The sequence below is a fragment of the Tursiops truncatus genome, chromosome 1 (genome assembly GCF_011762595.2).
Source record: "Tursiops truncatus isolate mTurTru1 chromosome 1, mTurTru1.mat.Y, whole genome shotgun sequence".
Taxonomy (NCBI): Eukaryota; Metazoa; Chordata; class Mammalia; order Artiodactyla; family Delphinidae; genus Tursiops; species Tursiops truncatus.
Genome location: NC_047034.1, coordinates 145531748 through 145547129, shown reverse-complemented (window position 1 = coordinate 145547129; position 15382 = coordinate 145531748). Strand labels below are relative to the sequence as shown.

The 15382-nt window shown below is 54.2% G+C and overlaps 1 protein-coding gene across 2 annotated transcripts; it reads right to left on the bottom strand.

Annotated features, from left to right (window-relative positions):
* Positions 1-2689: 2689 nt before the first annotated feature.
* On the bottom strand, positions 2690-15367 carry MOB3C (MOB kinase activator 3C). Of its 2 annotated transcripts, none has more exons than XM_004324261.4 (4): positions 10720-15367; positions 6632-7100; positions 4365-4567; positions 2690-4040 (listed from the first exon to the last, which is right to left on the bottom strand). In XM_004324261.4, exons 2-4 carry the CDS (start codon positions 7047-7049, stop codon positions 4011-4013), a joined length of 651 nt encoding a protein of 216 aa, XP_004324309.1. In that variant the 5' UTR covers positions 7050-7100; positions 10720-15367; the 3' UTR covers positions 2690-4010. The 2 variants fall into 2 exon arrangements, with proteins under 2 accessions (XP_004324309.1, XP_019793422.1); XM_019937863.3 differs by having other exon boundaries at positions 4406-4567.
* Positions 15368-15382: the final 15 nt, after the last annotated feature.

Genomic DNA, 15382 nt, shown 5'->3' with positions numbered 1-15382 from the left:
GGCTCAGTCTTCTCATCTGTATGATGGAAGGAGGTCTGGAACAATAGGGAACATTCAGGGCTTTGCTAGATTTCCCAGTCTGGGTGACAGCTGGAGGCAGGGCGGGTTCTCCCAAGCTTCTGTATTAAGTAAGTCACTTCCAGAATCTCTTAGTTCAACCTGAAAGCCCCTGTGTAAGTTGACCTCTCCCACCATCGCCTTCCAGGCCCATCCAAGCCTCAAATACTCAGAGGCTGTGCTAGCCTGTTCCCATCTCTGTTTCCTGAATGTCTCAAGAGCTAGATGATCCTCAGTCACTCAGGTCTGTGTTCCAGCTCAGGTTCCCAAAATTGCTGTGTTCCCTGCATGGCAACCAAGTTCAGTTAACAGCAGAGATGAGGGCTCTGGGGGGCTCAGAGGAGGAATGGCTTAAAGAAGGGCTTCCCAAATCAGTTGAGCTCCAGCCATGCCTGTGGCTCCCTTCACCACACACTCCACACAGCTCCTGATGGTGGGGCAGTGGGAGTGGCAGCAGGAAACTTCCAAGAGGCTGCAGTGTTCCTGGGGGCCAAGGGTGGTGGGCTATCTTTTACTCAGCAGGTGAATGCTCTGCTCCAAGGTGGGGAGAATGGCTGGGCAGCTAGGCTGCAGACGGCTTTGTTTTCCTGTTGGCTCAAGAGCCATAAAAATATTTGGAGCAGGGAATGAGGAAGCAAGCCAAACTATCCCTCTACCTTCAATACATTGCCTCTCCAAGGATCCTCTCCTGCCAAGTTTTGCCCTATGGGGGGCTCTTTTCTCTGTGTAGCTGAGGCCTCAGCTCTCTCTTTTATCTTCTCCTTTCTCTGTCTAGTCTTCTGCAAGCATCCCTCTCTGAATTTCTCAGAGTAGTTTTGTGAGGGCTTCCTGATGTATTCAGACATTCTCATGTAAGGTGCAGGCCTTGGCCACACAGTTCTGAGATAAGTCTACGCTCATGGTGTATTCCAGAACAACTATGATCCCAGAGCCTGAAGTTTCTAAGAGTCTAAGCTGTCCAGTAATTGAGGAAGTAGTGCGTGACCTGCCATAGGAGGTATGCAAGCAGAGCCACCTTTTAGAATGCTGGACTGGGGCCTCCTCTGGTAAGCCAGAAGAAGGGGCTGCAGAGTGCAGGGCCTTACAGTTCCTACAGCAATGAAAGGAGGGATACCGGGCACCAGGAAGGGAGCTAGGCAACTAGCCAAAGACAAACGATTCAACAAGCTATTATATGTCAAGCATCTAGAGCTGTACCTAACACACAGTGTTATTATTGTGAACAATCCACAGACTGTAATGAAGGCGCTTAGAGATCTAAGTCCCTCACTCCCACACCTGATCATGCAGTACATGCCAGAGTACCTTGGGGGCTGGGCTGGGACTGGAACCCAGGTCTCTGTCTCCCAGGAGAGGCACTGCACAAAGCCAGGCTGTCTCCTCGGGTAGAAGGAAGAGCTCTAGGTGGGCCTCTGCTGACTCTTAAGAACCAAGCTGGTTTTCAACTCTTGGCTGGGCAGTTGAGGGTAAGGGGCAGTGGACTGATGGCAAGACCTGAGCTAAGAGTGTCAGGTGTCTCCTGGGGAAGAAGCTCAGGAGTCAGCCCCATGTCTTGCCACCACTTGGAGCTCTAGCCAGCACCCGACAGACAGCCTTCTTTTGAGAAGTGTTTCCTCTGCTGTGATTACAGTTAGGGCTGTATTTCTGCCCTGTACCTTAACCCATTAGCTCCAATAAACCACCCAGATTAAGGGGGTGGAGTGAGAGTAGCCAGTGCCAGGTGACCTGAGCTAAAACAAGGAAAGACTTTCCCAAGAGACTGAGTTCCCCGAAGCCCTCCCCACTCTGAGGTTCCTAGCCTAGCCCAGGAATTCTGGGCCTAGGATTCTCAGAGCCCTGGGAAAACCTTGGTGACCCCACCCTGGAGAGCTGGGCCAGACATGACCACATCAGCCAGCCCTCCACATGGCCCAGGATCTCAGGACAAAAAGCCCTCCCTGCCCCATTCTGGCCCAGTTCCTTCCACAGCCTTCCCAGGAGCCATGTGGCACCCAGACCACAGCTTCCCACCAGGGCCTTTAGTTTGCCTCCTTTATTTTACCAAAAATAACAACAATAAAATTTCCCTCTGTTTCACAAAAAAATACATCCCCCGCCCCCTGCCGCATAATCAGTACTGGCCATAGCCTAGACTCCATCTTCCAATCCACAGTCCTCCTTGGCAGAACCTTTGACACCACCCCCCACCACCCCCCTCACACCAGAGCTTCTGGCAAAGCTGCTGGGCCAGTGCTTCCCTCGGGAACTTCTCTGGAGGCAGCTGTCCCAGGTCCAGCTGGCTGGACCCAGGAGCCCCATCTGCTTCCCCAGAGATCTGGCAGCTGCGGGGCCATGGAGAGGGGCATGATTTTGGAGTTTTGGCTCAGCAGACAACCCCAGCAGACCACAGGGGTGGTGGGGTACTCTGGCATCAGACTAGAAATCCTTGCTCAAAGCAGGAACAGTTGTATCCTGGAGAGAAGCTCCCTCCTTTGGAGTGCATCTCATCTCCCTGTGTAGCAATCCACAGGCCAGGGGTGGGAGTCAGAACCCCTGGTTTCCACTCCAGCTCCACAAAAGCTTTGCTGGGAGGCCTTGGACAGCTTCTCCCGCCTCTCCTCTGGCTTCAGTTTCCTCCCATGTACGTGGATGATTCTGAGTGAGACTGGATGATCCTCAGATTCCTTCTGGCTCTCCATCCTGGCCCCCCAGCCTGGAGTCTCCAGGAGAGGAGGGCCTTGTCCCTGCCTCAGTTTCCCCACCTGTGGGTCTGGGCGCAGGGCTGGGCATGGCCAGTGTCTCTGTGGACAGCTATGCTCTGAGATCCAACCAGCTGGAATATTTCAGGGATGGTTGGGAAGGAGGCAGGCACTTGCAGGATGGGGGCTCTCCAAGCCTGGAAGAGTCCATTCACAGCTATGTGGTCCTCAATGTCCCAGGTGGGAGATAAGGCTCCGGAGCTTCCCAATTCAAGCTCACTAGCTTTGTGGGTTGGAGGATGATCTTGTGCTGGGCTTCAGATCCTCACAACCACATCTGGAGATTCAGGAAGCTAGACTGGAGTGTATGATTCCTGATTTAAGGACTGGGGATCTTTGTGGACATGAAGAATCACCCCTGACGCCCATGAGGCTATCTATAATCAGGCCTTCTGGAGGCAGAGGGATGGGGGAAATGACAGCTCCTGGGCATCTCTAGCTGAGCAAATCAGAACCTATGGTGGGCCAGGATTTTAGTCAGGGCAGGGTCCCCCTTCCTACCTCCCCCCCATCAGTGGCTCCCCAGAGCTCATGCTGATGGAAGATGGTAGCCTGGAAGATTCAAACATGGAGCCACATCTACCACCACAGTTCGTGCACTTACACACACAGTCAGACACACCAAATGGGGAGACTGACTCGTCATCATTCCTAAGTGGTCATGGTCCGATGGCCCTAATCCCTACTTCCTTCCTTCCTTCCCTTCCATCCAACCATCAATTTACCTAACATTTATGGAGGGCCTACTATGTGCCAGGAACAGTCTAAGGCACGTAGCTCTCACAGACACACCCCACAGTCAAAATCATACACGTACACACCGATACACACGTGTCATCCGTGTCCACTCACTCACAGGCTGCTCATGCTCTTGCATCTTTCTTGCCGTCACTTCAGCCACATCCACGTTCCCCAAACAGGCTTGGCAACCACCGTGGAAGGGTCAAGTGTCAGAGCAGACTAGACTGCATGCTAAGGGTTTAGCTGCTCCTTTTTACCTGTCTGCCCACCTTTAAGCTCTTCCCTACTCCACTCACAAACAGTCAGGGGGACATGTGGGCAGACTCCTGAGAACCAGAAGTCCAGGGGCTTTGGGTGTGTGGAGGGGCCCCAGGGCCTTCAGGTCCCTCTGCTACCAGACTTCTGAGGGTCCCCTCCCTCGCCACTCTGTGTTCAGATGGTCCATCTGATGGGCAACAAGGTCCAGGTCTGGGCTCAGTGACAGATCCGCTCTGTCATCTCCCTCTGCAGAGACACAAGGTGGGGAGGGGTCAGTCAGAGCTCAACCTGCCAGGCAGCCCGTTTCCAAACCACAGGGCCTGGCTACTCTTCTGCCTGAGCCTGGCCCCTTCCCGCCACCACCGCCTCCCAACTCCAGGCTGCAGATCTGTGTTTGTAAACTGATACTTGAATGAAGTCGCTATTAAAGTACAAAATCCATTGTTAAATGAATTGCGGTCCCCTAACATATCCACTTGGATATTGGATTTTCTTAAAGCAGGTAGCCTTCGGATCTGAAAACTCAGAGGCTAGCCCTGGTGGGGGAGGGCAGTAGGGGCTTGGCCTCACCAGTGGCTCCAGCTCCCGCTGGTCCACCAGGCTGAACTCACGGATGAAGTAATAGAAGTGCTTGTAACAGGTGTTGACGTGCGCCTCGGCCCCCATGCTGAGAATGCTGTCGAAGTGGTGGATGTAGACATGCACAAAGACGCGGAAGAGGCGGGTCAGGATCTTGGTGCAGACCTGCTGGAAGTTCTTGGGGAAGGGAACTCCTAGGGGGCGGGATGGGCAGATATGGGGCATCAGCAATCTGATGATGAAACTCTGCCCAACCCTGCCCTCCCCGACACAGGCAGCCTCTGCCCAAGATGGCCTCTTCCCTAGCACACTTCCCTGTGGGAAACAGAGATCAAGGTTTGCTTTCTCCCATACTTCCCTTTTTAATGAAGCACTGTGCCTCTCCTCTGCTGAAATACAAATCATCTTCTGATTTTCCCATCACCCTGAACAGGACTCTGCTACTTTGTTGGGTCACTGACCAACCCTTCTTAGACTATAATAGAAGTTATGCCAAAACTCTCCCCAGAAACATGCGCATCTGTAGGTGCTCGCACACAACACCCTTGGATGCAATTCCAAGGAGAGTTCATCAATATCTGGGGTCCATTTTTAAGAATATGGGCCTTCAGGATTGAGTCCTAACTTCCCAGCATGGCGCCTGCTCAAGGCCTTTCATGATCTGATCCTGACTTGCCTCTCCAGCCCTACCGACTCCTTCCCCTTCGCAACATTCACACGGCAGGCCCCAGACGCCAATCCTGAGAATTACTAAATCTTCATGAACAAGTTCGTATATCTCTCAGTCCTTCAAATAGTCAATAAGACTCACAAGAACCTTCCATCTGTGAGCCAGGCCCTGTGCTGGGTCCTTTGCACCTTTAGCCTGGTATGATAATGGGTATGGCAGCCATTCTAGATCTGATAAAACAGAGGTGCATAAATGTGGAACCACTTGCCCAAGGCCACACAACTATTAATACAGACTGGAGGCAGGATTCAAGCCCTCTTTGCACTGCACTGCAGCACCCCTCGGATAAATGCCACAGACCCTGCCAGAGACAAGGTCCAGGACCTGTGAAAAAGGCACAATTTCTGTACAGCCCCCCATGCTCACGGTGGAGATCTTGGGGGCTACTCTCTCTTCTCTGCGGTGGCAGAGCCATCCCAGAATTAAGGCACAGGCACCTGGGATCGCACAGGCCTGGGGGTGAAGGCTAGAAGGGAACAAGCGGTCAGACGCAGGCCCACACTGACTCTCCCCACTCCATGAGGCCCTTCCCCTTCCTCACTGCTCTCGGGTGGGGCTGAGCCCTGTCTCCCTGTGAGCCCTTCCAGGCCCAGCCCAGGTCCCTCAGACTTGTCCTGTCCATCTAGATGTGGGGCCCTGGGCCTCAAGAGACCTGAGCTGGTTCTGAGTCCCTCCTGATTCGGTGCACTCTCCCTCTCTCGGCCTGTTTCCTCTCATGTGAAATGAAGATACCCATGTTGGACATGATAGTGCAGGAAATGGAAGGCCACTGACTGGGGAGGGGCGTGGGCACTGATTTGTGACTCAAGGCCCTCAGCATTCAGACTTCTCCCCTCCGGGCCTGACCACCCTGCCCCGCCCATCTCTGATTCCCATAGCCTTAACACAGATGAACAGGAGGCCAGGTGGGGCGCGGCTGCTGTGATGAACACAGGGTCATGCCTGCTCAGCTCCTGAGCCAATACCGTGTCTTGCTGCCCTTGGGTGGGGAAGCCGGACCAGGATGACATCATTCATCTTCTCTCCCCACCCTCACCTGCCCAGGCTGCCCAGCTGAGAAAAGAAAAGGCTCCATGGATTGGGCTTGACAGGGAAAATTCTGCCTTCAGAGCCCACTGAGGAGGACATACCGTCTGGCCCCCATGGGGCCCCACCCCTTTCCCTTTCCTGGGGCCAGGAGTCAGAGGGGACTCCCAGGAGGCTGCAAGTCAGATCAGCCCAAGCAGGGCGGGCGATCTGCTAGGAGCACCTTGAGGCACTTGTTCTGGAAGGTTTTGAGAATCACAGTGGTCTTGCCAGGGTGTTCCCTGGAGGGACACTCAAGCTTCAGACAAAAAGAGGCCCCAAACTGGGAGCCAGGCAGCCCTAGCTCAAGATGCTCAATCTTGAGCAGACACGATCTCCCTGAGCCTCCGTTTCCTCTTCTACAACATGGCTGTATCAAGCTAAATGCCTCATCTGCGCGATGGGCCCCGCTGGCTCCCTTCCTCCCTAGCCAGGCCTGACCTGCCTGCCAGGCGGCACTCACCCACGCGCGTGGGAAAGACATCCTCGTCGTTGATGAGGCCCTCAATCCAGTCCATGAGCAATGCCATGTAGCGAGGCGCCGAGAGCTTGGCCGGCCGCCGGTACTGGCGCTCGTCCTGCCAGCGGTACTCGTAGCGGGGCCCGCCGGCCATGACCGGGCAGCTGCTCTCGCTGCAGCGCTCGGCCATGGTACCGTAGATGAGGTTGATGCGGTTGAAGAAGTCCACCACGTGCACGGCGATCCAGTCGTCGATGTTCTCGCCCGGTGGCAGCCTCACCACACTGCGCAGGTCCAGACCCGACTTGAGCGACGCCTGCGCCTTCTTATACAGCTCAAAGCGCTGTGTGCCCGGCTCGAAGCGCTTCCGCGGCCTGAACGTCTTGTCTTTGGCGAACACCTGCTTCAGGCACAGCGCCATGGCCAGGATAGGCCGAGGGCCAGGGGTCCAGGGGCAGGCCCTGCGGATGCCCTGCCAGGGCCAAGGGCATGGGGGAGCATGGTGGTCAGGTCCTTACCAAATGGGCTTGACTTCCCAACACATCATTTCCCTCCCACCTCTCGGCTTTTGGCCTGGAATTCTCTGCCTGGAATCTAAATCCTCCTCATCCCCACAGTCCAGCATCCTGCCCTATTTCCAGATACCCTAGCTCCCCCTGCCAAGCGTCCACAGCCCTCCCATCTTGTTTAGTTTCCTCTCCACTTTCATTGTGTCTCAGAGAGAGGGCTGGGCCTGGGCTCCAGACAGGTGCTCCTCAGACTTGCTGTGAACCATTAGAGAGCTGGCAGAGGCTTCCTGCAGGCAGAGGCCCCTGCAGGAGGCAGAGGCCTGGACAAGATGACCTCTGGGGATCCCATGGGCTAGTTGGTAAAGCGTGGGAGAGCCCGCCTGCATTGTCCTGGGGCTAGGGGGGAGCCCCCACCCTCGGCTTCCTCTGAGATATCCCGCAGTCCATCCGGCCACCGGGGATTCCCAGGGAGCACAAGGGACTTTTCTACCAAAAATGTACTTTCCTTTTATTACCCTGAAAGGAAAGAGCTCTCGTATGGCCAGCTGGGTGACCTCTGAGTGTGGCTGCAGGCACTGGAGGGAGGGGGAGGTGGCAGGTCCAGAAGGGCACCACTTCCTCCAGCAGTGGCTGGAGATCCTTCCTCCCAAGCTAGCCTCCTCCAGCCTGAAACACAAACCAGAACAGCCGGCGGCCCCTCCCACTGCACCTGACATTCAGTAGACATTCCTACAGCACATACTATGTGCCCGGCACTGGAAGGTAGGAAAATGCAGTCAAATCACCCAGCTGGGCCCATCCAGAATTCAGAAGGATTTGCTTTGCCTCTTAGAATTGAAGGATCTCAGTCTCCGAACAGACTTTGGGGACGGTGATAAGAGCCCCAGGCTTTGAGGCTGGAGACCTGGGTTCTAGTCTCATCCACCACTGCTGGGTGACCCCTACAGCAGGCATGGATTGGGCCATGCAACTTCCTCCGTCAGTCACAGGCCAAGTTCCTGGGACTTCCAGGGTAGTCACCTCATCTCCCCTGTGAGTGTGTGAGCTCTTGGGAAATGCAGAGCCAAGTACCCACTGGAATTTAGCCACATGAGCACTGATCCTGACCCCAGACTGAGCACTAAGGCTAAGTGTAGGCTAAACACTGAGCTTTTGGGCTGCAGGCTGAACTATGACCTGGCCCTGACCCTGGTCAATTTGAGTCCTGGACTCTAACCCTAGACTGAGGCTTGAATACAGCCACAAAGCCTGGCCTTGACCTCAGAGCTGACACTGGAGTATTTTCCTTTCTCACATCTCTAGAAATACTGGGACAGGTTTGGGGAAGGGAGGGTGGGAACAAGGTGACAATTGGATGTAACCAAAGGTACATGTGGGTCATCATGTCAGACAAGTCAAGCTAGTGGAGAAGTCTAAAACACGCAACACACAGGCCATGAAGGGGAAGTCAAGTAAAATGAGAGGAGTTTGGAGAGTAGGGGCAGGTCTCCCAGCAAGATCTTGTCCTCTTGAAAAAACCTCAAAGATGTGGCAGGTCATCCATCCCCCACCCCTCAACTTCTCACCCAAAGAAGTTCCCAGTGTGGGACTTCCTGATCCAAGAGGAGATTTCCATGCTTGAATTGCAGCCTGCATTCTAAACTCTGCTTGGGGCAGGACCTTCCAAAATCATTCACACTGCAATTAGGTTGGGTCCCTGGGCTCTCCACCTTTGCACAGCCCCCCTCAGTGACAGCTACCAACAGTCCCTCACCCTGGCATTCAACACCTCACCCTAGCTTTCCTGCCTCACTTCCCTACAGAAACTACCCTGGGCTTCTTCCTGATCCCTGAACATGCCCCCAACTCCTGCTTCTGTGTGTTTTCTTACACTGGTCCCTTGGCTTGACTCACACTGTCAGGTTGAATGCTACCTCCTCCCACAGCCCCTCTACTGAAGCCAGATCTCTTTGTCCTTAGGTGGAGATTACTCTTTGGCCATTTGGTCCCCCACCAGCCCCACCCCCCAGCCTCGGTCAGGGCCTGGCACATAGCGGATGCTCAGGCTTTAAGGAAAGCTCAAAATCAAGAATCATAGGATTGAAATAGCCCTGAGAAATCAACTGGCCCAACCCACTTCTTGTATGGATGGGGAAACTGAGGCCCAGTAAGGGGACTTGAGGAGACTGCATTCACACAGCAAGTTATAGGCAGGGGATCTCCAATGGCAAAACTGGACACTGGGATAAGGTGGGGCATGACAACTAGTAAAGGGCCATTTTCCTGCACTGCCTGGTCGCTGGTCTGGTGGAGATAAGGGGAAAGGAGGGGAGTGAAGGGAAAGGGGAAGCATCTTCCCATCAACTAGACCAACCTAATTCCTGTTCCCCCAGCACACCGAGCCTTCCCCACACCCCACAGCAACTTTGGTGTCCTAACCAGTGAGCTAGAGTCCCACCTTCCTGCTGCACAATTTCAAGGCCCGGGTCTTTCCCCAGGAAAATGAAAGCTTGGGGGTGGGGGGATGGATAGATGCCCTTGTATCCGTGCCACTTGTCTGTCTTCACTTCCCACTCCCATCCCTTTACTGAGTTTCTAACTCTCACAGAATCTCTGTCCCCTCCCTGAACTTCCGAACCATGGCCATTCCCCCTCTTGGCCCCCGTTTCCTAACTCTGGATGTCCCTTCACTCCTAAAGTGGCTAGTGATGGCTTGCTCCCTGGGTGAGCATCTTGGTTTCCCAAATGAAGACCACAGAGGGGCCCTGCCTGCTTCTGATGCTCAGCCACACCTGCCACTCCCCCAGGCCTGACCCAGGATCTTGGCCCCAGTCTGAAGCCAGAATCCAGCCTAGAGTAGTGCAAGTGTGTGTGTGTGTGTGTGTGTGTGTTGTGTGTGTTGTGTGTGTTGGTGTGTGTGTTGTGTGCGTGGTGTGTGTTGTGTGTGTGTGTGTTGGTGTGTGTGTGTTAATGTGTGTGTGGTGTGTGTGCATGTGGTGTATGTGTGGTGTGTGTGTGTGTTGGTGTGTGTGTGTTAATGTGTGTGTGGTGTGTGTGTGGTGTGTGTGCATGTGGTGTATGTGTGGTGTGTGTGTGTGTTGGTGTGTGTGTTGTGTGCGTGTGTTGGGGTGTGTGTGTGTGTGGTGTATGTGTGGTGTGTGTGTGTGTGTGTGTGTGTGGTGTGTGTTGGTGTGTTGGGGGTGGGGGCAGGCGGGAGGGCTGAGGGCTGAGATCCAAGAGAAAAGTAGAGGCGAGGACTCCCAGCTCTTCCCCGCGGCGCTTGGCCACCTACGACCACTCCTCGGCCTCTCCCAGGACCCCTGACGCCCCTGCCTCCCCAGCCCAGACGCCAGGACAGACGGGTCGTAGGACCCAGAGGAGCAGGCCTGAAATTTCCGCCTCCGAAGACACGCCCTCCTCAACCGACTCGCCTCAACCCCAGCCCCGACTTTCCAGCTCAGAGCTTCGGACACGGACCGAGGGCTGTGGCCAGCCTGCTCGGGCACAGGTCGCCTCGGGACGGTGCCACGCCGGGACGGCCGGAGAAATGAAAGTGGAAACGAGGCTGGGCCGTGTGCGCGGCGGGGCGCGAGGGGCACTCACGGGGTCCGCCGCGTGGGCTAGCGCGAGTCCACTCTGGCCGCGAGGTCACATCCCCAGCAGGCGGTCCCCTCCTTTTGCTCGTCGCCGGCCGCGCCGGTCCTCTCGCCCGTCTGCCTGCCGAGCCCGCGTCGCCCTCCCGCCCCAAGGCGACGCCAACTCCGCCCCGGCCCTCCCTGCCCGGCCACGCTGCGGCCAGGGGGCGGGGAAGGGGCGGGGAGAGGGGACCCCCCCAACCCCAATACCCCCGCCTTTCCGGAGAGTCTGTATCGCTCCCCCAGCTTTCCAGGCGCAAAGGACTAAGAGCTGGCCCTCTCAGGAGGGCCAAGGAGGCAGCCTCAACTTCTTCGACTGTAAAATGGGGACAAGCCCAGCTTCTGTCTGGAGCTGGATAATGGTGGTTTCCTTGCCCTCCTAGAATCTTCTGTGTCTCGTGTGTCCCTGAGCTGGAGATCACTATGCACTCCCATACCCTCAGCTCCTGGCATAGTGCCTGGCACATAGCAGGCACTTAATGAATGAATGCCTTGGGTACAATGAGCTGAGTCCCCTACCCCAGCACTGAAAGGACTGGCCCTCAAGAGTGCTCAAATCACAGACTTTCACCTCCCCCACCAGGGCTGGGGTCTTGACTTAGGCTGGGCAGATGGTCCTCACTCCTGGGCGGAAGTCACCCCATTTCCCCCACCACATTTTTGTTCCAGCTGTTCCCACTTTGGGATAGCTTCTTTCCTTACTTTCTTCCAGCCAAATCCAAAGACTTCAAGACCTGATTTGCTTTTGCTACTTTCTACTTGGGTTCTTCCCCTGAGGGCAGACAAATATTCTGCAGCAGCACAAAATGCACACGGTGCGCCCCAGGCCCAGGGACCAGTTGGCTGGCTCTGCCCTAGGGTGGTAGGGAAGGTTCGAGGCCTTCTAGGGTGGGAGAGCCAAGGCAGACAGATGGGCTACAGAAGTCACCTTGGAGGGGTATGAGAGGTGAGCAGGCAGGGATAAGGGAGAGCTCGAGGCAGGAGATGGGCATTTACATGGCACAGAAGCCCCTCTGGGCTCCCCTTGTGTCTGGATCTTCTGCTTGCTGGATGGCATGAGAACACACTGGATCCTTAAACATCTTAGCTCATAGAACTGAAGATTCTTTCTTTTGTTGAATACCTATTTTTATCCCAGTCTGAAGCTCTCTTTTTTTTTTGGTGTCTGAGTCTTAACTCAGCCCCAGATTCTCTATAGGCCAACATTTGCATGCTCTAGTGTATGCGGAAGGAATTCAAACCTAGTCCTTCATTTATTTGATATCGTAATTAATACCCTTTATTGAGCATGGCTGTGCACTGAGAGCAGGGGATCAGGTGACGGAGCTGACCCGGTTGCTGGCCTCAGGTGCTGACAGGTCAGCTGGGGGGTCAACACACAGAGATAACACAAGGTCCGAGCTTAGTCATCCAGTTGTGAGAACACGGTTATGGACTGACAGCGAGCACTTGGTAAGTGTGGAGTTATCGGCGTGAAACACGTGGAATACCCAAAGTGGGTGCTTTGAGGAGAGTTTAAAGAAAGCAGTGTTTAGAAGTATAGTCAGGGTGTAAGGAAACCACAGGGATAGCATATCACCAAAGGACTAGTAGCCCTTTGCTGTCTATCCTGAGCTGGAGGGAGGGGTAAAAGTGGGAGCCATGAGGATGGCATTACTGACCAGAGCTGTGGCCCGAGCTTGAGGGACATACCCAGCCCACAGCAATCATACTGCAAAAGACTGGGGGTAAAAGGGGCCCCACTTCCCTCCCTCTGATTTCTGGCAAGATTTCCCCATTGGCCAAATCCTACCAGAAGCCAAGGGCAAGGGAACCAGTTGATGCAGCCCATAGAGGTCAGCCTCCTGGGACCTAGAGCTTGGAGGAGGAGGTTGGAGTGCATCTGGAGGGGCAGTGGAAGATACTCAGCACGTGGGCCCAGGGACTTTGACTTCACAAAGGAAGTAGAAACTGCTTGTGCTTTCCTTATCATTCAGTTCTAAATATTTCATAATTTCATTGTCATTTCCTCTTTAACCCATGGATGATCTAGAAGTGTGTTTTTTAGTTTCTCAACCTATGGGAGGTTTATATTTCTTGTTGACTTCTAATGGTATTTCATTGTGGTCAGAGATCATGGACTGTAAGATTCTTTGGAATGTGATGTGACTCCCTCTGTGGCTTTGTACATGGTCATTTGCTGTACCTCTGAGCTGGGTTTTATAAGATAGGCAGGAGTTTGCTTGCTGAAGAGTGAAAAGCATGGAATCTTACACTGTGGGAAATTAGGTTGATCCATTTTGAAGAAACTTCGGAAGTTCCCAGCTTATCAACAGAGCCCCTGGGTGTCTGCCTCAATACAAGCTGACAGGCTGGCATGTGGGATGGGAGGCAGGTGGAAGGGTTGGGAGAAGCCAGAGATAGCCCAGATCCCACAAACATCCTGTACCCCCTTCCTGTGACTCTCAGTCTGGGCTAGCGAGACTGTGTTCTTCCAGGAGGCTCTGTTGGGGCTGAGAAGACCCAGACCTTGGAGAACAAGGTCCAGGCTTTACCATGTATTAGCTGTGTGTCCTTGGGTTACTCCTACCCTCTCTGATGGCATGCTGTAATACCACAGCACTGCCTACCTACACAGGACAGGCACTGTTCCCTGACACTGTGTCCTGAGTATGATACGTGCTCACATAAGGCCATCTCTGAAGCTTGGCAGGAGTCGTCGAGGACCTAGTTGAAGATGTACCCTCTCCCACTGCACAGCCCAGGCTCCTTGATGGGAGAGCCAAGTGGCAGTGGAGTGGTGTCCAGACCTGGGCTCCTGCCCTGCTCTGTGTCTCTGGGAAAGCCTCTGCCCCTCTCTGGGCCTCACTTTTCCCCATCTGTACCACAAAAGCATCTTCCAGCCATACCATTCCAAGTGCCTTATCAAGACCAGCTTCCTGCTCCTGCCTCTGTGGGCCTGTACCCAGTGACTCCACTGATACAGAGTGACCTCTCCCTGCGAACTCCCTAGCCCCTCCCATGCCAGAAAAGGCTCCCCAATCCCAAACTTCTCCCAGAATGAGCAACAGTAGTCCCAGCTCACCCCACCAGACTACAGACTTCTCCTGTAGTCTGATGGGGCCCACCTTCTCCTCACTCTCCCAAGAAAAGGTTTCTATTTCAGTTTCTGCCCCTCCCTGCCCAGAAGGTAGGATCTCCTATCCTGGGTCTTCCATCCTGGCACACTGAGGAAAAGCAAAGGACACCCTCATGGCAGTAAGAGGAATTAAGGTTGGACTTCCTTTAGCTTGAAGAAGACAAGTTTCAAGGGAATGTGACAGGGGAAGACAAGGTTGAGAAATATGTACATCAAAATTCTGTGGGACCTCTCTGAGCCTATTTCCGCTTCTGTAATACAGAAACAACAACAACTGGGACTTCCCTGGGGGTCTAGTGGTTAAGACTCCACGTGTCCACTGCAGGGGGCATCGGTTCGATCCCTGGTCGGGGAACTAAGATCCCACATGCCGAGTGGCATGGCAAAACAAAACAAAACAAAACAAAACAAAGAAACAACAACAACAATAGTAATAATAAGCCTCCCATGGAAGAGCTGTGAGGATCAGATGTGCTAGTCCTCATAAGCAGCAGAAGTCTGCAGCCAGTCTTTCTAGGGGTACTGCCTTCAAGCACCCTGCAGGCTTTTGTGTAGAAGAGGGACTGCACTTATTTCTCTGGTCCTGGAGGGCACGGGGCAGAGACCAGGATAACACGAGGAGACACTTGGCACATCAGAGCTCTCCAACCATGCAGCCTGGATGGCTACACTCACTTCTCCGGAGGGAAGTGTGCAAGCGAAAATGGCACAGCCCCCCTGTGACATGGGCTTCAGAGGGTTTCAGTCCCTCTGAAGAGCAGGAGTGCCCTCTTGACCTTGAGAACCTTGCCCATGCTCCAAGGTCCTCCTCCCTCTCAGCTCCCCATCCATCTCTCGAGTTGGAGGCAAGGAGACCTCTAGAGGCTGTGGTGGAAACCTGGGGTGCATAAGGGCCTTAGGACAATTTCACAGCCCCCCTACCTGACCCCCAACATGGCCCTGCTAGGCACTGCCCCCTCCCCCAGGTGCACGCCCTCCAATCACTTGGGTTTGTTCTCAGCTCAGAAGTGTCCCAGGAGTGGAGGTGATAGTCGGGTGGGGGGAGGTTCACCAGTGTCCCAGGCTCAGACTTCCATAGAACCCACCACGAAGCCCGCACAGGACGTTCTGTCCAACCCTAACCCCTCCTCTGCCACAGTGGTGCCTCATATTCAGCCTCTGAAGCTGCCTGCCTGGAGCACCACCCCAGTTCACAGCCCTTCTCCTACAGGCAAGCCTCTTCAGACTGCTCCAGTCCCTATGGCATTTTCTTCCTTCCTCCGCAGTATCCTTTCTCCAAGTGTGTTCAGTAACATGTGCCTCAGAGTTGCCAGTGGGGATGGAGGTTCCTTACAGAGAACCATCTGATTCTGACTAGGCCTGGAAATCTAACTATCAGTTATATGAAGGACTGGGAATAGAGGAACAAGTGAAATGACACTGGGGATGAAATCAGCAAAATCCAGAATGAGGAAAATTCTATAGGTTAGATTCTCAATAAATAAATAGCAAGGAAACAAAAGAGATGAGGGGA